Source organism: Pocillopora verrucosa, chromosome 9 (assembly GCF_036669915.1).
Source record: "Pocillopora verrucosa isolate sample1 chromosome 9, ASM3666991v2, whole genome shotgun sequence".
Taxonomy (NCBI): domain Eukaryota; kingdom Metazoa; phylum Cnidaria; class Anthozoa; order Scleractinia; family Pocilloporidae; genus Pocillopora; species Pocillopora verrucosa.
The window spans coordinates 11,003,820-11,029,329 of NC_089320.1; the positions used below are offsets into that span (position 1 = coordinate 11,003,820).

Consider the following 25,510-nt stretch of genomic DNA (forward strand, 5'->3'; position numbering starts at 1 on the left):
AATAGCACGCGCAGTTTATCAAAATGTTTAATCCGCGCGCTAGATGGTTAAACGTTTTAGCTCCGCATGGGTTTATTGGTAACAGAACTCCCATCTACCGGCGCCGTAGAGAAAGATAGGTTGTCGACCACGTTCGCAAACAAGGGCGTGGTAAATAGGGGTTGTTTTAAAATTAATTTGATCGCTTTTAAGAGTTATGGCCCGTGGTGGTAGAAATGGAACAATATTTAAAAAAGAAATCGTATTTCATCGAATTTCTTTAGAGATCCTGTGGCGACCTGAAATAGAGGTAGGCGCTTACTGCAAAGAATGCTGAAAATGGTCTAGTAATAAATATAAGATACCGTTGTGAGAGAAAGAGATTGGATTTCTCAAAACCAAACTGTCAACGTAACGCAAACATGCTGACGAGTCGAGCTGATTTTCTCGAAACGTCTAGCTAAAGGTTAGAGGGAGAGGAGTATCTGCTTCCAGTATAATAAATGAGAAGCATAAGACTTTAGAGAAAGTATAGGAACAAAATCACTTATGGTGGCGGAGGAACTCTTTCCTTACCCTTTATACTCAAACATCAGTATGCATATTCTCCATACTGTTCGCCTTACATTTTCCATAATGCTGTCAAGGAGAATTTGTATAACAATCAAGAGCTTCTTTGGTTGACAATTAATTCCTTTACTCTCGTGACCTTTAATGGTTTGATTCAGGTTGATATTGTAAAGAGAAACCCGTCTTAAAGGACAAAACAAACAGTTCATTCTTTAAAACAAGCAACCAGAAAGATATTGTAAATATTTCAGCTCAGGATAACACAAGGCTTCCCTTTAATGTTGATTTTATTAACTTCAATTCTACAGCGATCAGCTGAGGCCTGAGCAAACAAGGAAGACATGTTTCAGGGGTGTAGGGTGCTCGATCTCCTTGCAGCTGGTGATAAGACTTCCGGACTGGAACTGTCATTTGTGTGAAACAATTCTTTTGCAGTAAAATATGTTTGCATTGCAATTTATTTGAATTGTATGTTTTGAATGGGGAGGGGGGGGGGAAGACAAAAACACCCAGGGTTTGAATTCAATGTCGCATCGCTCTGAAAATTACCCTTGGATTGTTTATGATTTTAGGTTAGTGGAGACGGAAGACAGAGCGAGTGACAAACGGTAATTGTGGTCGTCATAGCCCGTTCCAAGCTCTCAGCAAAACGGAGCGAAATAGTAAACGGCGCAATAGTAGCGGACGAGCGAAAATGAAGGAGGTTTGGGTCGGATCGCGTAATTCATTACGGGACGCTAGTCAACCTCCCTTGCTTTTCCATTCCTTGGCTTCTATCGTGCCGTTTAAGATCGCGCTTCATTTTATTTGTTGAATCCCTGGAACAGGTTATAGTTGCCAGAGAACCGCAGTTTTTCTTTGTGTGACTAACAATCTAACACGTTCCAAGCAGTAAACAGGTGGAGTGACAGTCTGCACTAACAACTCTTCCTTACTACATGTCCCCCTCGAGTGCCTTGACCTTAACACCTAAGATTAAACGTTTTGTATCTTCTATGCTGTAAGAAATACAATTGTAGTCTGACGAGAGCGTAGCCTGTGAACGCTTACGTATTTCCAGTTGTCCCCATTGTGTGCCTATAGAATAGACAAGCGACAACCGGAAACTGGTCTTCGTACACAGGCCAAAGACAGCTAGACCTGAGCAAAGTGCTGAAAAATGAGAATTTACAAAGCAGATTCCTGCACTAAGATTTGGTACAAACGGTACAACGCTAACGAAATGTCTTTATAGCTACAGCTACAAAAGTAAATCCGTTTCACCAATAACCAAGGTAAAAAACAGCATAATATCACTTCCAGTAAGGGGAGTTTCCGAGTGACCAGATATCCCCCAGGCCACCACCCCTAGGAGTGTCCCAAAGGGGGAGAGGGGCGAGAGGAATGCTGACATTTCAGACTAATAAAGACAAAAATTTAGAGCTGAGCCTTTTTAAACGGGTTTCCTTAAAAGAAGCGTGTCTTACCTATTTTCCTATTTATGTTCATATAATGAAAACTTAACAATAAAAAAACTAAAAATAAAAGCAAATGAAAAATTCACGTGCGCCCTATTCTACATTACCAAATTTGCAAAATGGTTAGAAATGAAACGGAATTTACTTTACCTAAATTCCAGTCTATTATCTGTTATTCCTATTCCCTCTCCCCTTGCTGTTTAAAAAATACTGTCCATCTATTTTTACAATTTAGCCTAAAGATGGGATCCCACAAAATGTTTGATTTTGTCAAATGATTTTCCTTTTCTTTTATTCTTATTTCTCATTTGTTTTTTTTTAATCTCATTCTTGGTTCCTTTTTCCTTTAAGTTTTTTTTTTGTGCGTGTATAAGCCCTTACTACAAAGCTGGAATGGGTAGTTGGTAATAGCAAAGTGGCTCGGTGGTACTTGTTGGTAAATCGTACCTTACACCTTGTAGACTACTGCATGGCATTTTTGCAGGTTTTGTTTAAGGCAGATTTTGAGGATTAGCTTCGACTCTAACTTCATTTTCAAGCTTTGTGCTTTCCTACCAGCGATTTTGAAAAACAAATGAAAACGGCAGGTACTTGCAAATGAAACTGATATACTTTTCCCGATTTTGTCACCATTGCTGGAAGAAATCTTCAAATCTTCGTTTGTTTCTTTCCTTCCTTCGTGGTTTTTTTGTTTTCTTTTGTTGTTTTTTGTTGTTATTTTTTCTATTGTCGATTTTTCGTTTTAAAGAAGTTTTCAAGAAGTTGTGCCGACTACTTGTAAACGTTTTAGAAATTAAAACTACCAAATTATTATTTCATTGGGAAATTTGGTACTATCAACTGAGTTGAAACCGTAAATTGGCCTCCGTAAAGAATTTCAAAGCTCACGTTTCGAGGTTAGCCCCTCGTCAGAGCGAAACCATTCGCTCTGACGAAGGGCTAACGCTCGAAAAATCAGCTTTGCAACTCTTTACGATGGCCAATTTACGTCATCAACTCAGTTGATAATTCCAAATTACCTTGTTATACCCTCCCACCAACGCAGCACCACGGTTTCTTTAGAAACTCAGCCCATTTATTAATGTTATTTCATTACTTGGATTGTAATTTCTTATTTCTTCTACTTTACTTTTTTTCCACCTTCAAAGGAATTTTCCAAAATTTCATGGACTACTCGTAAACATATCAAAAATTAAAACTATCAAATTGTTATCTCTTCTTATTTAGAGAGGAATGTATCCTCTTAGACGATACGGTACCGATCTGTTGAGTGTTTAAAACTATCATTAAAATAAACAAAAACCATTTCAAAAAACATTATGAAAATAAAGAACTTGAACTAATTTATCAACGTATGCTGAGAACAGCACATTTTCACTATGTTGGTGTATAACTTTCACACCAAAGTATTTTATGTTTCTTCGCTGTATCGTCGATATGTTACGTTACGTTACGTTACAGTTCGTTCTGTTACGTTAGGTCACGTTACCATCCATTAGGCAGCTACAAGACGTGCCATTTCGTTACGTTTCGTTACGTTTCTGTTTCATCATACAAAGTTAAAAAATCAAGTGTACGTGATCAAAAACTCAGGGTAGGACTGCCCATTTTCAAACACAACAAACAATGCAGGATTCGCTGTGTTGTCACAACAGGAGTCATACAACACATGGGGATTGGATGAATCTTTAGGGGGAGGCCTTGTAAGAGATTTGTCTCCAGCTGTAAAAGAACCCACCAGAACCTTAGCCAAGAACATCTGCTTAGTACCACGAGTAACACCGTGATTGGAATAACAGTGAGAATAATTAGCATTAGAAGCAAAATAACTTCCCTTGCCATAAGCTGTACCATTTTTCCCGCACATTCGCCAGTCGAATCCCTGTTGGCAGATTGCTTTGACAGTGTTGGGGTTTGTTCCATGGAAGAGTTGGCGTTCTTCGGGTTCTTTGCCGCTTTTCTTAGTCATGCGGACCTTCTTCCTACAAATTACGAAGGAAAAAAGAGGATGTAAAAACACGTTCAGCAATCTTGTATAAGATACTTGTTACCACCTTTCTGAGCTTTTGTCTCTCTAACTTTCCACAAAATCTTAACCCATATGATTAAGATTTCGATTGGTCATCATTAATTGCATTTTGCTTTTTCATCATATAAAACGAATAGATTCAATGTCTCTGTGGGTGTGTTCAGTAATAGGTCACAGAAGACGTCAAAAATTTTCTCCTTAGCACATTTTGACGTCATCTGTGATATATTACTGAACGGACGTACGTAACGTAACATGGAGTCTACTTGTTTAAAGATCGTTCTGTCATATCACCTAAGATCGCCGCAAGACTGAAAACGAGCTAAACGGTTTCCTTCAACGAAAAACTATCAAATGGCGGCAACGGAAATAGGCGAACCACTTAACCCTTTACACCGTAGCAACAGTATGCATGTTCTCCTTACTGTTCTCTACGCACTTCTTATGGTGCTGATGAGGAGAATTTGTTGAACAATCAAGAGCTTCTTTAGTAGGTGATCATCTTCTTAATTCTCGTCCCCTTCATGTTTGATTTAAGGGCGATATTTTAGGGAGAAATTAAATGTCAGTCAATTTTAGGAGCCAAAGGGTAACACGACAGAAGCCATGAAGTCTATCCCAACTTCAACTCGTAACTTACTGTTTGAATAGAATCCACAGATCCGGGTTCTGCACTCGCTCTATGGAGACAATTTTGTGGCTCTCATCCATTGAATCTTTGAATCTCTTCTCCGTCTTCTTGTATTCTTCGGTGATTGTTGACAAACGTTCACACGAGTACTCCTCGCCTACAGGAACAGAAGACCAGTGAGATGGCACCCCGTCCGCTTCTGTGGAAAATGAACTTGATGGTCGGGCCGTACCAGCAGCTTTACGCCTGATAAAAAAGCAAAAAACACCAACTTTACCCTGGAACAGACTTATTGGACATACACTATGTGAAGGAGGGAAAAATTGTGTTAATTTAATAGAGCTGTTTCAAGAAAGGTTGTCGGAATAAATGACAAAAGCGCACGGGACGATCTCGAAAGGTAATCTGGGTATCCGGTAGTCAATAAATTTTAATAATTCTAATAAATAGATAGATACATCAAACCCGCTATGCCTCGTCCTTTCAGTGACGTTTTCTCGGATTTCCCTGAGATCCTGCGGTCAAGAAACGGTGATCTAAAAACTACCCACGCCTCGCGTGCACTTTTACACCTTTTTTTCCGACAAACTTTCTCGAAACAGCTCTATATTCATGTCATGGTTGGGCTGCTTCACATGTAAACTGCCTGGTGAAACATTTTTTTCTTTAATTAAACCGGTAACGAAAAAGGCAAATCAAACCCTTCACTTCACCTGAAGTACAGAGAGGGTTCCAAACTGAAATAATTTATTCGCAGGCTAATTCTAAACCAACCCCAGTTCAAAGATGTTTACTAACCTTTATTATATCTTTAAAGTACCCCCCATTCCCCCAACCCTGTGTTTTCAAACATCATGTAGATTAATCATCTCTAAGCGATCATCTTTTTGTCATATCTTAAAAATTTTGCTCTTTGAAAGTACGCGCCCCCACCCCCACATTGTGCTTTCAAACATCACAACATCGTAGAGTAATCACCTCTGAGCAATAATCTCTTTGTCATATCTTTGAAGTTTGCTCTTCAAAAGTACACCCCCTTCCCACACTGTGCTTTCAAACATCACAACATTGTGGAGTAATCACCTCTGAGCAATTATCTCTATGTCATATCTCCAAAGTTTTGCTCTTTAAAAGTACCCCCACCTCGTGCTTTTAAACATCACAACATTGTAATCACCTCTGAACGATAATCTCTTTGTCATATCTTAAGTTTTGCTCTTTAAAAGAATGCCTTTCCCCAACACTGTGCTTTCAAACATCATAACATTGTAGAGTAATCACCTCTGAGCGATAATCTCTATCATATCTTCAAAGTTTTGCTCTTTAAAAGAATGCCCCCCACACACACACACACACACACACACACACACACTGTGCTTTCAAACATCACAACACCGTAGAATAATCATCTCTGAGGGATAATCTCTTTGTCATACCTTTAAAGTTTTGCTTTTTAAAGTACACCCCCTCCCCCCTCCCCCCTCCCCCCCCACCACCCCGTGCTTTCAAACATCACAACATTGTAATATAATCACCTTTGAGCAGCAATCTCAGCCATATTCTGTTTGGACACAAACTCAGCAGGTCTCCTTCTTACAGGCCTTTCTGTTGTATACTTATCATTTTTCTGGCACCATTTTTTAAAGTCCAATGTATATTGGTGATGAGATGCACTAAAAGGGTGAGTGTCCTTCCCTAAAAAAGCCAACAACAAACAAGCAAAATTGAACCCTTTTTCTCCTAAGATCTGATTGTTAATTCTCCCCTCTAGCTGCTACACGTTTCCTCAGAAACTAGTTACAAGAATTTGGTTTTACATTGTAGATCAAGACTTCAACCTGGTAAGTTTGAGTATTCTCATTACCTGTTTGCTGGATAAAGTACATATATTATAAGGAGAAGTTACAATTTAATCATTTCTGATAGTTACAAGGTTAATATATGGCTAAAAGAGATTAAATTTTGAATACTTTGCTCCATGGCAAAGTAAGCTAACAAGTTGCAAGACTTCTAAGCCTCATCCTGCCAAAGGTTATTCCAGTCTCAGTAACATGAGGACATAGCAACTATAACTAGTTTCCCCTTCATGGAGGATCCTACACTATCCTTGGGTAATCCCCCACGAAGTTTTCATTTTTCTCAAACAGTTTGCTGGTACCCATTATTTACATTCCTAGGTAGAAAGGGGTATTGTGAGAGAAAAGTGTCTTGTTCAAGAACAGGGAGAGACTGTAGCTAAGCTACCTTGACTCCACCCTACCTGCCCATATCCTCTTGGATTCCTTCCTTATTACATAGTAACCAAGCTTACCAGAAAGTCCCTTCTTAACCATATACATGTATGAGGACAGAAGGGTGAACCACAATTCAAATCTAAATCAATGTGTTTTACTGAGTTGAAAAGGAAGACTACTGCCATCATAGCTATGGCATCGATAGCTGTGAAAAGAGTACATTTTCTTCCACTTCCATAAAGCATATAGTCATTCACTTCTACCTTACCTGCCAGATACTCTCTTTCAAGACACTGACTGCTGGTTGTGTTCACAGCATGTCCATCACCAGGAGTATCATATGACTGCCACTTGTTGTTCTCATCTTTCCAGTACCACTCCCATCTGGTGCTGAACACATGGCCTGCTGCAGCAGCCACTGATGACACAGTGGAAAGTCTTCGAACCTTTACCACAGTCCCAGTGATCTTAAGCACTTACAGAGAACAAGAATAAAAATTGTAAGCCTCAACTGTAGTCAAAATGGGGGGTTTACCTATTATTCTTCTGTTCCATTTGTGAATGGTGAAGGGTGAAGTCTTGAAATGATTGTTTCACCACAGAAGAAGGTCATGCCTATTCCCCTCTTTTCTTAAAGCTAAAAGCTGTGTCCTTCATTATGGATTTCAAATAACTACTAACTACTACTACTAACTACTGCTAACTGCTAACTACTAACTACTAACTACTTCTACTAACTACTACTACTAACTACTAACTACTAACTATTTAACTACAAACTGGACTACTACAGACTAGCTACTAGCAACTATAACTACCAACTACCAACTACCAGTACCAGCTACCAGCTACCAGCTACCACCAACCACTACCAGCTACCAGCTACCAGCTACCAACTACTAGCTACTAGCTACTAGCACTCTAGCTTAACTAACTAACTTAACACTAACTACTAGCTACTAGCTACTAGTACTAGCTAAAGCTACTAACTACTACTACACTACTACTATACTGTTTAATAGTAGTAATAATAAAAGAATGGTCAGATCATGCAATTTATGAGTAAATTCGTGCACCAATAATAGGAGATTGGCATCTCTTTACATTTCATATGGTTGGTCCTAACAATCTTCAAATGTTTTAATTTTTAGAAAAAATGAAGCTGGTGGGACAGGAAACACCTGCCTTTATAAATACTAGGTCTTCTCTAGCTAGCTAGGACCCATTTTCCAATTCATCATCTTTTTTTCATCCCAACATGGACCAGAAGGTAGCTTTGGTACTCTAATTAAAAAATGTTTGTTTTGGTCATAATTATCTATTACTGCATATTTGAATGTCACAAAAATAAACCTACCTTTCGCCATCAATGTCCACATCTTAGGCGTAGCACCTGAAAATGATCTTGGAACAGCAGTCATATCCTGGAAGTTAACAAGATAAAGAGATCCCTTTATTGTTACATGACTAGAGCTTTCATTTTTGACATCACAGTAACAATTCTCAAGGATTGCGTTCACTTCATTAGAAAAACTTTCCCACTGGTCATCACCCTGTGCAGCAAATTGCCATAAATAGGGTAAATCTGTGTGGTGATGGATACACTTGTCGCCATAGTTACACTTGCCACGCATGTGGAATCCACAAATCTCAGTATCTTTGCCTTTGTCATCTTGACTGGGGTTTACAGCGCTTAAGTTGACAGTCAAAGGCTTCTCAACACTGGAACTTGCACTTCCTGTTCGTTTCTTCACTCTTGCTTGTAAGTATTCAAGGATTTTGAGGTCACTGACATTGGCAATGTCATGTTGTTTCAAGACTCTTCTATTATGGAAAGAGGAGAAGCTGTGTTCATGCCTACAAGCCTCACCAAATTTGCAGTCAGCACTGATGAAATGCTCACATACGTGAAGGCAAGGACACTCATCACCTTTTGTGCATTTTGTTTTACTGTTGTAGAATTTACAGATCTCTGGTATGGAGCGACTGCCTACTCCTTGCTGCACAGGAATATGTGGTATGGTTGGGTTAGCACTATCCATTCTCATCACTGGTTGGTATCGTGATAATTGCACACTCTCTTCTAAAAATTAAGCAATAAATCAACCATCTCTTATCCACACAAGCTGAGTAAACAGCTAACAAATATATCACTTTATTTTCATTGAGTGCTTGGAAAGTTAAAAAATTTTGGATACTGCATAAAGCATACATGTGAGCAAGTGCTACCTGTGTTATGGGAAGAGTTTAATGAAATTAAAAATTCATCAGTAAACTTGAATGACTGTAGAAAACTCTGTTACACTTTATTGCCAACAAATACAACTTTTTAAGGCACTTGTTTAGTTGTTTAAGTGTTAGCATGATTTTTGTCCATCTGTGACTCATATCTCACTAAAAGCTAAAAGATCAATATTTCAATACAATGTTTGTTCATAATACCCCAACTATCCATATTTCCTGTTGTACAAGTCTGTCTGAAAATTGTTTCACACGTTTCAGAAGGCAGAATTCATGTGAAATGTGGTGTAAGTTGTTCGCATATGACAGCAGTAGGCTTACATCCTAAATAAATGTCTACACTGACTCCTTCCTTTTTAATGAGAAAACTTTGTTGTAGAAGTTACTCTACACAGTTGTTAATTATTAGCTATGCGGACCTTACCGTCAGAACTTGCGCTAACAGTTCGCTTTCTTTCCCTGCCCTTCAGTCGTTGAAGCACTTTATGGATACTGATGCACTCCATATCATACTGCTGTAGAACTCTTCTATTATGGGAATCAGAGAAGTCGTGGTTTCTTTTGCATCCTCCGCCGAATTTACAATCGCCATCGACGAAGTGCTCACACACGTGAAGACAGGGACAATTTTCTTCTTTCTTGCAACCGCTCTTGTTGTTGTAGAATTTACAGATGTCTGGTAAAGAGCGACCGGCAGCCGTTCGCTGGATCTCACTCTCGTCAACAATCATTTTCAGTATGTCTTGAAGAAGATTAAGGTCAAGAAAGCCAAGGCGGAAGCGTTGCAGAATGCGCATCGTATGTTCGTCTTGATACTCGTGAGACCTTTTGCACTTGACACCAAATTTGCAGGTTTCTTTGACAAAGAAAGGGCACAAATGAAGACGAAAACACCCCACATCAGTACATCCACCTTTTTCACCCGCTCGAGGACAGAATTCGAGAGGAACGTCTAACCTCAACATTACTTTCGATTTCGTTCGCTTGGTCTGGAAAAGTAGTGGAAACTTATTGACAAACTCTTGCGCCCCAAAATCTGACACAACTTTACGGTTAACTCGGGAAAGTTGTAGGATTGCATGTCCGAGTTCTACTTCCCCCCGATTATTCAATAAAATTTGAATCAACTCTTCCAGGCTATCTCCCACCCTCGAGGATACGGAGGACATGGCGTGTTTGGACTAGAAAAGATTCTCGTACCAACTTCCGGGATTTTTGAGCCCACAAGCTTGCTGCATCCCAACATCTCGTTTACAACGATGTGTAATTGACATATTGTATCCGGTTTTTTTCTCATGGGTCTCGATGGGATTTAAACGAAAAAAGTTTTCACAGCAGCCAATCATACAGTTTAAACACAAAAGGAGTCGGCAATAGCTACAGTATTACAAAATCACCCAATGTGAAACCCTTCACTCCCTTAGGAATATAAGCATCTGATTTCTTCTGATAGTATCATCCCTGAGAATAAAGGAAATTATTTTGAAATCAAGAAGCTCTTGATTGTTAGAAAAATTATCCTTGTAAGAATACTAGGAAATGCATAGAGAACAGTACGGAGAATTTTTACACTAATGTTAGCATGTAAATGGCTGAAACAACTTCACCTACATAGATGATCAGTTGTTGTAACAAATAGGTATGTAAGGGGTCATAGGTCAAACTTTCTTATAAGCAGGACTCTAAAGCCTCCTCAAATCACATTTACTCTGGAAATTTTCAGGTTTGAAAAACTCATTTTACTTCCAAAAATTTTAACTTAGGGACAATCCTTAAGACAGAAATCCAAAATTTTCAAAAACACTCTTAGTTGTATAGCAACAATCTATTGCATCAATGAAAAGAGAGTTTTATTCTCTATTTTTCAAGTTTGTGGCTGTAAATGAGATAAGTCAAAAGAATGTCACTAATTCCATTGACTCAAGGAATATGCAAGACAACTATATTTTGTGATTTCCATACGCTATGCTAGTATGATATGGATGACATATTTATTGAATCCTACTAAATTTCTTCCAAAGGTTCCCCTTGCTTATCAGCAGCTTTTGTGAGAAGATACAGAGGCCTCTGGAGCCCTAAGAATAGAAAAGAAACATGCAACATGTTTTATTGCATTTAGCTCAAGAACAGTATAGCCCTCTTCCATTGGACTATTAATCTATCACACATTACCCAGACCTTTTTTTCTAAGAATTTTCCTAACACCTTGCTGGTACTGGTACCAGTTTTCACTTCTGGGCAAGGAAAAGCACTAAGACATAAAGGTGTCTTGCTCAAGAACAAATCAAAACTACCAGTAAAGTTTGTTTTGCTTGTTTATGCTAAAATATTGAGCATTAAGAGTATATCTCCTACACCTTGCACATGCCTACTAACAGTGGCAGATCCAGAGGGAAGGGTCTAGAGGGGGCCTAACCCTCCCCCCACCCATCAGACCTGGAGGTAAATTTTAATACTTATTCGCTAACAAAATTCTTGCAATGGAAGCATAGCATGTTGCTACTTATTATGAAGTATCTAACACTTACCTTTATTTCTTAACTTATTTAGGCTATAGCATTAAAAATTTATGTTTTCTGAATGAAAAGTTTAAAAATTCCTGGATTTGCCCCTAGCCAACCACTAGGCTACTATGTTTCCAAAAAATTATTTTCAAAGTATTCATAAAATGCTATAATATTTCTTAAAAAACTTGGATGATCAACTGTGCACTTAAATACTCTCACCAGAGGCTTTGTGTTGTTGAATCTCAAGAACTTCAAAAGTAGCAAATCCCACCATGTCTGATAGAAGGTAGTCAATAAAGTGTTCAGGTTGAAAGAGAATGGCATCATAATTTGCAGCGATTTTTTCCTGGAAAGAATGTTGTTGATGGTGATAAAAATATTAGATGCAATGGTTTAATTCCTAATTATGATTATATAAAAAATATTGAATTATTATTTAAAAAAATTTATAGAAAAGACTTAATGGTGGATATGGATGGTTAATTTGAGGCTTATTTTCTACAAAAATGTCTTCATTGATGTTAAAATTAAATCAGGTTTCTCCATAGAGAAAAAAATAAAAGAATGAAATTAGTTTCTTAAAGCAATACCGTTGTAGAAGTTGCTAATAATACTGAATTGAGATTGTTTTTGCCTTGGGTGATACAGAAGAAAATGAAGTTTTAAAACGAGGGACCTACACTATTGCATTCATAGTCAATAAAGGAAAAAGCTAGCACCTGATGGTAAATAACAGGGTTCTTTCTAAGCGCTGGTTGCCGGTGAGATTCAGCAGATGAAAAGTAGTGATTGCTGCTTAGATTTTTGGCTAGTGATTGCTTGGTGGAGCACAAGATGCACCTCTGACGTTATGCACATAAAATCATTCAATTTGTGAGCTGCCTCACTGGAAATTTCGACTGACAGCTTAATTTCTTAGCTACAACCTTGAAATAATCACTTACTGTCAAATTTTTCTTCTTTTTGTGTAAGGACAATGGCTGACGCTCAAGGATAAGTCTTCCACCAGGACATAAATTGAGGAATATTCTCTTAAACATGAGTTTGAGTCCCTAATCTCCCCAGTTCAAATGGATCCACTTTGTCAAACACAAAATCATATCATACATAGGCTTTTGTTTGGAAAGTACCTCACTAATGCAAGGAACGTAGTTTTCCTACAAATTTCAAAAGAAAATTTCAGTAACTTTTTTACTTGCATGTTTCTGAAAAAGGAAAACAAATAAATCAAAGAGTTCTGTCATTTCAGATTAACACAGCAATAGTTGTACTCTTCAACTTTTGATAATCATCACAATGATTCACAAGTGCAAAAAATCCCTTAAAAAATGGAAAGGTATCTGCATAATATTCAAAATTAATCATGAAATGCTGATTATGCCTTTTTAGCTGAGAGCTCCTGCTGTTGTGTTTTCGACAAGTCCCCAGTTTTTTCAAAAATCCTACAAAAAGGATGAACTCTTCAATTTTTACTCTAATCCATTTTTTCAAACAATCCTTTAATATTTTCAGAGACATGTTGGGACTTGTGATTACTTTAGGTATATTTTTTACAATTTCTTCTTCATTTCAAACTACACTAGAAATCATTCAAAAACCTTAAAATTTTTTCTTTATGCCAATATTAGGAACTACCTATTAAGGAGAGATCAGCCTTCTTAAACTGAAATTTTACTACCTAGGCACTGCCAAAACTCCCTTGTGTGAACTCACCCCACATAACTTTCTATTCTTCGGGCAAGTGTCTCCACTTTCGGTTCAGGTTTAATCTTTTTTTGTTTTCCTAAGGAAAATATTACTCCACTGTGATTTAGTTCACTGTAGATGAACAAACTTATGCACGCTCTAAGCTAGTCGTTCTCATGCGATTTCGAGCTTCGATGAGAACTGAATAACTATCTGACTTAAAATTTATCGTCTATATAGCAATAGTATCGACGAACTCCAAGGTAAACTTATTCGAAAGGGTTACAGTAGATTACTTACAGATATCATAGAGAATGTAAACATTGTGGTTTTCTGTTGTGGGAGTGTATGTCACCCAAATTCAAATCAGTGCTACCCACCCTAGGTGTTAGGAAAGCAGTTTATTACAAGCCTCTTACCTTTACGACGCTTTTTTAGATGTGTCCGTCTCGCCAAGTAACAGAGATGGTCGCAATTTCTCATTCCTTATCACAAATTTTCCCGCCGAATCTGTTCGTAAGTACTAAAACAAGGAACGACCTAAAACCACCTAAAACCACCTACAACCACCTCAAAAACATCTACAGCCACTCGCAAACTATCTAAAACCATCTAAAACAAGGCATAAATGTCTAAAATAAGGCAAGACGACAATATGCCACGTACATGAAATACGAGAATCGAACGAAACCTCCACCACCCCCGAAATCTTACTCTCCCTGGTCCCATGTATAATCAACCATCTCACGAAATGAAATGCGATAGCATGCTAATTATTTTATATTCCCTCAGTAGCAAAAGACTAAAAGGACTTTACAAAATGAACTATCAAGTTACAAAAAATATTAAAGTAAAATAAAAAACTTGTAGTCAAGACTGACTTGACTTGGCTTTTTCTACCCTGGGTACCAGCAGACGTTTTGGCTCACGTCTAGTAAAAGTATAAGTAAGAATGATCCTTGGAAATATTTTAAGCGAAGTGTGCATACCTTCGGGATCTTCCTTTGGCACGAACGCCATCGTGCTGGCATTCATACAGCATGCAGTTGTACGAGTGGTGCCACTTACGCAATAGTAACTCACGTTTTGCTCCAATTACCGTAACATTTCCAGTGCTGAGATTACAAGTGGAGAAAAACACTATCTTGGACCATTACGTAATCAAATGAAACGTGAACCAAAACGTCTACTTGCAAAGTTCTTTAGATCTTTTACTACTGAGGTAATAAAAAAAATAATTGGCATGCTCTCGCATTTCATTTCGTGAGATGGTTGATTATACATGAGACCAGGGAGAGTAAGAATTCAGGGTAAGTACTAATACATGGAACGACCTAAAACCATCTACAACCTCCTACAACCCCCTACAACCCCCTACAACCACCTACAACCATCTACAACCACCTCAAAAGCTAGAAGAGATTTCAGGGGGAGGTGGAGGTTTCGTTCGATTCTCGTATTTCATGTACTTGACATGTTGTCGTTTCGTGTTATTTAAGAAATTTATGCCTTGTTTTAGATGGTTTTAGATAGTTTGCGAGTGACGGTAGATGTTTTTGAGGTGGTTGTAGTTCGTCGTTGAAATTTTTGAAGTGGTTGTAGATGGTTGTAGGTGGTTGTAGGTGGTTTTAGGTGGTTGTAGGTGGTTGTAGGTGGTTTTAGGTGGTTGTAGGTGGTTTTAGGTGGTTGTAGGTGGTTTTAGGTGGTTGTAGGTGGTTTTAGGTCGTTCCATGTTTTAGTACTTACACGGAGGTGGTAGGTGAAGTAACCCGCCTAGGTGGGGTAACCCGCTTGTCCATATAATTTCCTATTTTATCTTGAACACGTTTACATGATAGGTGGGGTGACCCGCCGAGGTGGGTTGCCTGGTCTGCCAGGTAGGGTAACCCGTTCAGCCGGCCGGGGTGACAATTTGCCAAGTAAACGTCTCAAGGTGGGGTAACCCGCTTAGCCGGGGTTGCGTTCATGGCAAAAAGCTCAAAAGCGAGAGATGTATGTTCTAAAACTTTGTACTTTTCCTAGCCTTCTCATGACTGAAATCACCAGAAACCGCAACGGACACACAAGGAGTGTAAAATGTTCACATTTCGCAATATTTAGCGTTGTACATCGACCATATTTCGTTTCCCAAACTATTCCGTATAGCGTAATGATTCAACGTTTCCTCGCGTAACTTAACACCGCGTAAATACACGTGTCCGAGAATTAATCTTCCGTCTTTCTCCAGATGTGAGCTTGGGACGCCTCTGCTCAAACTCCTTAATTACAAGCGCGGCAACAACCTCAAGAAACCTCACCCCAGCACCCTGGGGTAGTAAGATTGTATGTAAACGCGCTTTATTTTTTGACCACGGCTAGGCGGGTTACCTCACCTACCTGGGGTTCCCCCACCTTCATGTAAACAGGCCCTTAACGGGCCATGAGTTACATCCCAACCGGGAATTTGTGGTAAATGGTAAACAACCAAATACTCAGTTGTTAACTGTGCTCAAAGGTTGTCATGAATGACTTTTTTCACTTTTTTCTCTCATGTAATTGGCTAATCATGTTAGTAACCATGGCGACACCAATATCCTCACACGTGAAAGATAAAGATAGTATCTTCACTGCGCGCGATGAAGATATGATTTTTTGGAAAAAGGAAAAATCCTGGTATTTCACCAGTATCTATATAATAAAAATGTTTCATCCGCGCGCTGGTGGTTTAAAGTGGTAATTGAACTGAGTGGAGTGCAATTTGGGTTGAAATCATACGCATGATTTGAAAATCGAACAAGCGCGCATCGCGAGTTCGATTTGAAATCACAAGTATGATTTCGGACGAAAATTGCACGACACGAGGTTCAATTGCCACTTCATTACAGCCGTTTTGAAATCGCCCAAATACAGGACTTGGTCAGTTCAAATATTTTATTGATGGAGTACTAACCGGTTTAAAATTAAATTGATCCATTTTCTGGGGGGAAAAAATAAAAGTTTTGGAAACAAAAGTTGCAAAATTTGCTACATGATACTCTTTGTCTTTTATTTTCCTGCAATTTGATGGGTTACTTTAAACAAGCCTTGAAATCTGATTGGTTGTTTTGTTTTTAGTGTAGCCTCCCTATTGGCTGGGAAAAAGATGCGACTTAAAGCAAAAAATAGTGCGATTCGTGAATTAATCGCACCAATTAGTGCCAATAAGATTACAGGGACCACCATTGATGTCAAAATGGGTGTAATAAAAATTAATTCGGTAACTTTTTTTCATGGTGGCAGAAATGGAACTATGTATGTAGAGAGATCGTTGTTCATCAAATTTCTTTTGAGATCCTACAGCAATCTGAAATTGAGGTGGTCGCTGAGTGCAAAGAATGCTGAAAATGGTCTAGTAATATATAAAAGATACACTGTGGGAGAAACAGATCGAATTTCTCAAAAATAAACTGTTAACATAACGCAAACATGCCTACGTGTCGAGCTCAGTGATTTTTCTCAAAACATCGAGCGAAAGGCTAGAGGGAGAGGAGCATCTACTTCCAAGATAAGAAATGAGAAGCAGAAGACTTTTGACAACGTGTAGAAATAGAATCACTTATGGTGGTGGAGGAATTCTTTCCTTACCTATTTTACCCTAATATCAGTATGCATATTCTCTATACTGTTCGCCTTACATTTTCTATGATGTTGACAAGGAGAATTTGTATAACAATCGAGAGCTTCTTTAGTTGACAATCAATTCCTTTACTCTCGTGACCTTTGATGGTTTGATTCAGGTTGATATTGTAAAGAGAAATTAGATGCAAGTCACTCTTAAGGGACAACACACACAGTTTATTCTTTAAAACAATCAAGCAGAAAGATATTGTAAATATTTCAGCTCAGGATAACACAAGGCTTCCCTTTAATGTTGATTTTATTAACTTCAATTTTACAGCGATCAGCTGAGGCCTGAGCAAACAAGGAAGACATGTTTCAGGGGTGTAGGGTGCTCGATCTCCTTGCAGCTAGTGATAAGACTCCCAGAGTGGAAATGTCGTTTGTGTGAAACAATTCTTTTGCAATAAAATATGCTTGCGTTTCAATTGATTTGAATTGTATGTTATAAAAGGGGTGGGAGAGACAAAAGCATCCAGGGTTTGGATTAAATGTCGCATCGCCATCTGAAAATTAACATTGGATTGTTTAAGATGCTAGGTCAGTGGAGATTCTAGGTCGGGGTGAAATAATGTTACCACTCTTCCAGTAAGTGGGGTGTCTGAACGACCTGATGCCCCCCAGCCCCAACACCCCTGGGAGTGTTCCAAAGGGGGAGAGGGGCGAGGAGAATGATGACATTTCAGCCTAATAAAAGACAAAACTTGAGAGCAGGGCCTTCTCAAATGAGTTTCCTTAAAGTAGTAATTCTTACTTACTTTCCTATTTATGTCCTTATAAAGAAAACTGAACAATAAAAACTAAAAGTAAAAGCTACTATCAAAGCTGACATTTCGAGCGTTAGCCCTTTGTTTATAGTGAATAGTTTCGCTCTGACAAAGGGCTAACGCTCGAAACGTCAGCTCTGCAACTCTTTACGATGACCAATTTACATTACCAACTCAGTTGATAATACCAAATTACCCCGTTATACTCTCCCACCGATGCAACACCACAGTTTCTTTAGAAACTCACCCACTATATTTATGTTATTTCATTACTTGTAATTTCTTCTTATTTCTTCAACTTTACTTTTTTCCCACCTTCAAAGGAATTTTCCAAAATTTCATGGACTACTTGTAAATATATATAAAAAAACTATCAAATTGTTATCTCTTCTTATTTAGAGAGGAATGCATCCTCTTTGACGATACGGCGTCAATCTGTTTTGAATATTTAAAACTGTCATTAAAGTAAATGAAAACTATTTCAAAAAACATTAAGAAAATAAAGAACTTGAACTCATCTATCGACTTATGCTGAGAAGAGCACATTTTGACTATGATGGTATACAACTCTCACACCAAAGTACTTTATGTTTCTTTGCAGTATCACTGATATGTTACGTTACTTTACAGTTCGTTTTGCTACCTCAGGTCACATTACCATCCATTAGGTGGCTACAAGATGTGCCATTTCGTTACGTTTCGTTACATTGTTCATTATATCACGGTAAACAATAAAAGTTAATAAATCATGTGTAAGTGATCAAAAATTCAGGATAGGACTGCCCATTTTCAAACACAACAAACAATGCCGGATTCGCTGTGTTGTCACAACAGGAGTCATACAACACATGTGGATTGGATGAATCTTTAGGAGGAGGCCTTTTAAAAGATTTGTCTCCAGTTGTAAAAGAACCCACCAGAACCTTAGCCAAGAACATCTGCTTATTACCACGAGTAACACCGTGATTAGAATAACGGTGAGAATACTTAGCACTAGAAGCAAAATAACTTCCCTCGCCATAAGATGTACCATGTTTTCCACACATTCGCCAATCGATTCCCTGTTGGCAGATTGCTTTGACAGTGTCAGGTTTTGTTCCATGGAAGAGTTGGCGTTCTTCGGGCTCTTTGCCGCTTTTCTTAGCCATGCGGCCCTTCTTCCTACAAATCATGAAGGAAAAAAAGGATGTAAAAACACGTTCAGCAATCCTGTGTAAGATACTTGGTACCACCTTTTTGAGCTTTTGTCTCTTTAACTTTCGGCAAAATCTTAACCCATATGATAAGCCGAATTCTACGTGCATTTTGATTGGTCATCATTAACTGCATTTTGATTTTTCATTACATAAAACAAATAGATTCAATGTTGCTGTGGGTCTGTTCAGTAATAGATCCCAGAAGACGTCAAAATGTGGTAAGAACGTCAGCAACAATAGTTTTTGTTCTCAGCACATTTTGACGTCAACTGTGATCTATTACTGAACGGACGCACTGTAACGTGGAATCTACCAGTTAAAAAATCATTCTGTCATATCATCTTAGAGTGCCACAAGACTGAAAATGAGCTAAACGATTTCCTTCACTTAGCGGAATTAAAACAAAAAAACTATCAAATGGCGGCAATGGAAATAGACGAACCACTTAACCCTTTACACTGTAGCATCAGTATGCATGTTCTCCTTACTGTTCTCTACACACTTCCTATGGTGCTGATGAGGAGAATTTGTTGAACAATCAAGAGCCTCTTTAGTTGGTGATCACCTTCTTAATTCTCGTCACCTTCATGTTTGATTCAGGGGTGATATTGTGAGGAGAAATTAAATGTTAGTCACTTTTAGGTGCCAAAGGGTTAAACAAAAGAAGCCATCAAGCCTATCCTATGTCCTTCAACTCGTAACTTACTGTGCATATTGAATCCACAGTTCCAGGTTCTGCACTCGCTCTATGGAGACAATTTTGTGGCTCTTTTCCATTGAATCATTGAATCTCTTCTCTGTCTTCTTGTATTCTTCAGTGATGGTTGACAAACGTTCACACGAGTAATCCTTGCCATCAGGAATAGAAGACCAGTGGGATGGCACCCTGTCCGCCTCTGCCGAAGTGGATGGTCGGGCCATACTGACTGCTTTACGCCTAATAAAGAAAGTAAAAATCACCAACTTTACCCTGGAACAGGCTTATTAAAATTACCGTATTTATTCGCCTATAAGCCGATCTCGGCTATAAGCCGAGACCCTAAACTTTTTCATGTCAGCAGCTGTTGCATTGAAATAAAAAATAAACACAAAACATTCGGCTATAAGCCGAGACCTAATAATTGCAAAGTACTCCACGCGTGTCGTTAACTGAGATGAATTAACATAAACCGAAAACAAAAGGAGCTTCCCTCTCGGGAAACATGCAACCGAAAAATAGGTTATGACTGGTAGTACTGGACTGGTTTTCAGAGCAGAGGAATCAAAGTAAGTCTTTCGTTTCTTTAAAACAATGAAAAGCTTCGATCAGCTGATATCTGTCAGATCGTGTTGCAATGTTTACACAAACCGTGGGAATGACCGCTTCTGATTGGCCAGTTTTTCATGTTGTCAAATTTCGAATCTTGTTAAGCACCCGTAAATTTTTTTCGGCGAAAATACTCGGCTATAAGCCGAACCCCCTACCTTGGCGAGAATTTACCTGTTCTCAGTTTAATTTGTTGGAAAAATCGCTCGGCTTATAGGCGAATAAATACGGTACCCTATGTGAAGGAAAGAAACATTATGTTGATTTAATACAGTTGTTTCAAGAAAGGTTGTTGGATTAAAGCACAAAAGTGCACACAACGATCTCGAAAGGTAGTCTGGGCATTCAGGAATCAGTAAATTTTAACAATTCAAATAAATAGATAGATTCATCAACCTGTTATTCCTTTTCAGTGACGTTTTCTAGGATTCTGAAATCCTGAGGTCAAGGAACTGCGACCTGAAAACTACCCAGGCATTGCGTGCACTTTTACACCTTTCTTTTTTCGACAAACTTTCTCAAAACAGCTGTATATTCATATTATGGTATGGCTATTTCACATGTTAACCGCTCCGTGAAAAAATTATCTTTAATGTGGTAAAGAAAAGGCAAATCAAACCCTTCACTTTGCATGAATACAGAGAGGGTTTCAAATTAAAATAGTTTCTTTGCAGACTAATTCTAAACAAATTCCAGTTTAAAGGTGTTTACTTACCTTTGTTATATCTTAAAGTATCCCCATCCCCCACCATGTGCTTTCAAACATCACAACATTGTAGAATAATCACTTCTGAGTGATAATCTCTTTGTCATATCTTAAAGTCTTGCATTTTAAAAGTACCGCCTCCCACACTGTGCTTTCAAACATCACAACATTGCAGAGTAATCACCTCTGAGTGATAACCTCTGTCATATCTTTGAAGTTTTGCTCTCGAAAAGTACACCTCCCCACCCCACCTTGTGCTTTCAAACATTGCAAAATTGTAATATAATCACCTTTGAGAGACAATATCTGCTATATTATGTTTGGACACAAACTCAGCTGGTCTCCTTCTGACAGGCCTTTCTGTCTTATACTTGTTATTTTTCTGGCACCATCTTTTAAATTCCAAAGTGTATTGGTGATGAGAAGCACTAAAAGGGTGAGTGTCCTTCCCTAAAAAAAAAAACAAACAAACAAGCAAGCAAGCGAAATTAAACCCTTTAACTCCACAGATGTGATTGTTAATTCTCCCCACTAGCTGCCACACATTTCCTTGGAAATTAGGTACAAGAATTTGGTGTTACATTGTAGATTGAGATAAAAACTTCCACCTGGTAAGTTTGAGTATTCCCATTACCTGTTTGCTGGATAGAGTATGTATATTATAGGGAGAAGTTACAATTTAATCACTTCTGATAGTTACAGGGTTAATATATGGCTAAAAGAGATTAAATTTTGAATACTTTGCTCCATGGCAAAGCAAGTTAACAAGTTGCAAGACTTCAAGCTTTTTCTCAAACAGTTTGCTGGTACCCATTATTTACATTCCTAGGTAGAAAGGGGTATGTGAGAGTATAGTGTCCTGTGCAAGAACAGAGAGAGACCATAGCTAAGCTAAGACTTCAACCAAGACTTTCAATCTAGACTCCAACCGACGAGCCACCAGACCACTGCATCTACCTAGACTCCACCCTACCTGCCATAGCCCCTTGAATTCCTTCTTTATTATATAGTCACCAAGCTTACCAGAAAGTCCCTTCTAAATCATATACATGTGAGAGGACAGCAGTATAAACAACAATTCAAATTTAAATAAGTGTGTTTTGGGAAGACTACTGCTATCACAGCTATAACATCTCAAAGGTCTCTCTGCAAAACAAGTACATTTTCTTCCACTTCCATTAAAGCATACAGTCATTTCTTTTCTACCTTACCTGCTTGATACTCTCTTTCAAAACACTGACTACTGGTTGTGTTCACAGCATGTCCATCACCAGGAGTATCATATGACTGCCACTTGTTGTTCTCATCTTTCCAGTACCACTCCCATCTGGTGCTGAACACATGGCCTGCTGCAGCAACTGCTGATGACATGGTGGATAGTCTTCGAACCTTTATTACAGTCTCAGTGGTCTTACACACTTACAGAAAACAATAATAAAAACTGTTAGCCCCAACTTTAGTCAAGACAAGGGTATACCTGTTATTCTTCAGTTCTATTTGTGAATGGTAAAGTTTTGAAATGAGTGTTTAACCACAAGAGAAGGTCATCCTCTCTTTTCTAAAAGCTGAAACCTGTTTCCTTTATAATGGATTTCACACAAGTTAACATTTAACAATAAAAGAATGGTCAGATCAATTTAAAAGCAACTTCATGCACCAAGCAAAGTAATTAATTCAATAATAAAAGGCTGGCATCTCTTTGTATTTCATGTGGTTGGTCCTAACGCTTTTCAAATGTTTTTCTAGAGAAAATGAAGCAGGTTGGACTGAAAACATTTTGCCTCTTTTTACATACCAAGCCTTCTCTAGCTAGCTAAGGCCCATTTTCCTATACATCATCTTTTTTTCATCCTGACATGGACCAGAAGGTAGCTTTGGTGCTCTCCCAAAAAAAAAGTTGTTTCTGTCATAATTGTCTATTACAGGATATTTGAATGTCACATATTAAATAAACCCACTTTCCCCTCTCAATTTTAACATCTTTGCTGTAGTACCTGGAAATGAAACTGGAACAGCAGTCATATCCTGGAAGTTAACAAGATAAAGAGATCCTTTTATTGTTACACGACTAGAGTGTTGATTTTTGACATCACAGTAACAATTCTCGAGGATTGTGTTCTCTTCATTTGAAAAACTTTCCCACTGGTCATCACCCTGTGCAGCAAATTGCCATAAATAGGGTAAATCTGTATGGTGATGGAGGCAGTTATTGCCATAGTTACACTTGCCACGCAAGTGGAATCCACAAATCTCAGTATCTTTGCCTTTGTCATCTTGACTGGGGTTGACAGCATGTGAGCAAATGCTACCTGTATTATGGGAAAAGTTAAACAAATTTTAAAATTCATCAATAAATGACTGTAGAAAACTCTGTCACACTTTATTGCCCATGAAACAAACTTTTTAAGGCACTTGTTTAATTGTTTAAGTGTCAGCATGATTTTTGTCCATCCGTGATTCATATCTCGCTAAAGGCTATAAGATCAATATTTCAATACAATGTTTATTCAAAATATCCAACTATTCATATTTCCTGTTGTACAAGTCTGTTTGAAAGTTGTTTCATACATGTTTCAGAAGGCAGAATTCATGTGAAAGTTGTGGTGTAAGTTGATCGCATATAATAGTCGTAAGCTTATATCCTAAATAAATGTCTAAACTGACTCCTTTCCTTTTTTATGAGAAAACTTTGTTGGAGAACTGAGCTAACATATACAGTTGTTAATTATTAACTATTCGGACCTTACCGTCAGCACTTGCGTTAACAGTTCTCTTCCTTTCCCTGCCCTTAAGTAGTTGACGCACTTTATGGATACTGATGTGCCCCATATCATACTGCTGAAGAACTTTTCTGTTATGTGAATCAGAGAAGTCGTGGTCTCTGTTGCATTCTCCGCCGAATTTACAATCGCCATCGACGAAGTGCTCACACACGTGAAGACAGGGACAATTTTCTTCTTTCTTGCAACCAATCTTGTTGTTGTAGAATATACAGATGTCTGGTAAAGAGCGACCGGCAGCCGCTCGCTGAATCTCACTCTCGTCAACAATTATCTTCAGTATACCTTGAAGAAGACTGAGGTCAAGAAAGCTAAGGCGGAAGTGTTGCAGAATGCGCATCGCATGTTCGTCTAGATAATCGTGAGACCTTTTGCACTTGTCACCAAATTTGCAGGTTTCTTTGACAAAGAAAGGGCACAAATGAAGACGAAAACACCTCATATCAGTACATCCACCTTTTTTCCCCGCTTGAGGACAAAACTCGAGAGGAACGTCCAACCTCAACATTACTTTCGATTTCGTTCGCCTGGTCTGGAAAAGTATTGGAAACTTATTGACAAACTCTTGCGCCCCAAAATCTGACACAACTTTACGGTTAGCTCGAGAAAGTTGTAGAATTGCATGTCCAAGTTCTACTTCTACCCGATTTTTCAACAAAATTTGAATCAACTCTTTCAGGCTATCTTCCATCTTCAACGATACGGAAGACATAGTTTGTTCCGACTTAGATGGAGTTCCGTGCCAACTTCCGGAATTTTTGAGCCCACAAGCTTGCCGCGCCTTAACAACTGGTATGTGTAAAGGCCTATTTACACGATACGACTTTGTCGCATGCGACAAGCTTACGACAGGCCTACGACATGACTTAGGACAATTTACACGCGCACGACATTTTCACCTACGACATGCCAAAATCGCGTGCAATTCCACTCGTTTCGGCCGCGGTCATTGTTTCAATAATTTGCAAGAGAAGGAAAAAAACCTCTTCCTCGCTCCACAGTGATATCATATTCTCTGTTTCCTCATCTGAGAATGTATTTTTCGCTTTGGAAGCAGTCTTCGACTTTCAGGAGGCGACTTCCTCCGCCATTTTGACGTAAGAAAATTTCACCTTCCTCCCCTACTCAGTAGAAATTTGTCACAAAATACGTCATTTTCTATCAATTTCGGCTACGATTGTCGCAGCGTTTTAAAACATGTTTTGAAATCCTACGACATTTTTCGTGACGTGCAAGACAGTCGTAAGCGAGTGGTAGGTTTGATTTACACGATACAATTCGTGTCGTAGGCCTGTCGTAAGCTTGTCGCATGCGACAAAGTCGTACCGTGTAAATAGGCCTTAATATACATATTGTCTGGTCGGGCTTTTTTCTTACTTCGCAATCGAACGCGTCTCGAGGGGATCTAAACGAAAAAAGTTTTCACAGCGGCCAATCATACATATCAAACACTATAGGAGTTGGCAATAGCAACAGTGTTACAACATAACCCAGTTTGAAACCCTTTACTCCCTTAGGAATATAAGCATCTGATTTCTCCTGACAGTATCTCCAGTGAGAATAAAGGAAATGATTATGAACTCAAGAAGCTCTTGCTTGTTAGAAAAATCATCCTTGTAAGAATCACAAGAAATGTACAGAAAACAGTATGAGAATTTGCATACTAATGTAATGGTGTAAATGGCTGAAACAACTTCACTTAAATACATGATCAGTTGTTGTAAAAAATAGGTATATATAGGTATGAGGGGTCATAGGTCACACTTTCTCAGATGCAGGACTCTA

General features: G+C 38.5%; 2 protein-coding genes across 2 annotated transcripts; both read right to left on the bottom strand.

The window, feature by feature from the left end:
- Positions 1–818: 818 nt before the first annotated feature.
- Positions 819–10,325, bottom strand: LOC131793858 (protein mono-ADP-ribosyltransferase PARP12). Its single transcript, XM_059111360.2, has 6 exons — positions 9,566–10,325; positions 8,258–8,983; positions 7,169–7,375; positions 6,202–6,361; positions 4,676–4,912; positions 819–3,988 (listed from the first exon to the last, which is right to left on the bottom strand). The coding sequence occupies exons 1-6, from the start codon at positions 10,308–10,310 to the stop codon at positions 3,574–3,576; spliced, it is 2,490 nt and encodes an 829-aa protein (XP_058967343.2). The 5' UTR covers positions 10,311–10,325; the 3' UTR covers positions 819–3,573.
- Positions 10,326–17,126: 6,801 nt separating this feature from the next.
- Positions 17,127–25,510, bottom strand: LOC131793893 (protein mono-ADP-ribosyltransferase PARP12). Its single transcript, XM_059111399.2, has 6 exons — positions 23,693–25,510; positions 22,940–23,254; positions 22,157–22,363; positions 21,236–21,395; positions 19,640–19,870; positions 17,127–18,898 (listed from the first exon to the last, which is right to left on the bottom strand). The coding sequence occupies exons 1-6, from the start codon at positions 24,435–24,437 to the stop codon at positions 18,484–18,486; spliced, it is 2,073 nt and encodes a 690-aa protein (XP_058967382.2). The 5' UTR covers positions 24,438–25,510; the 3' UTR covers positions 17,127–18,483.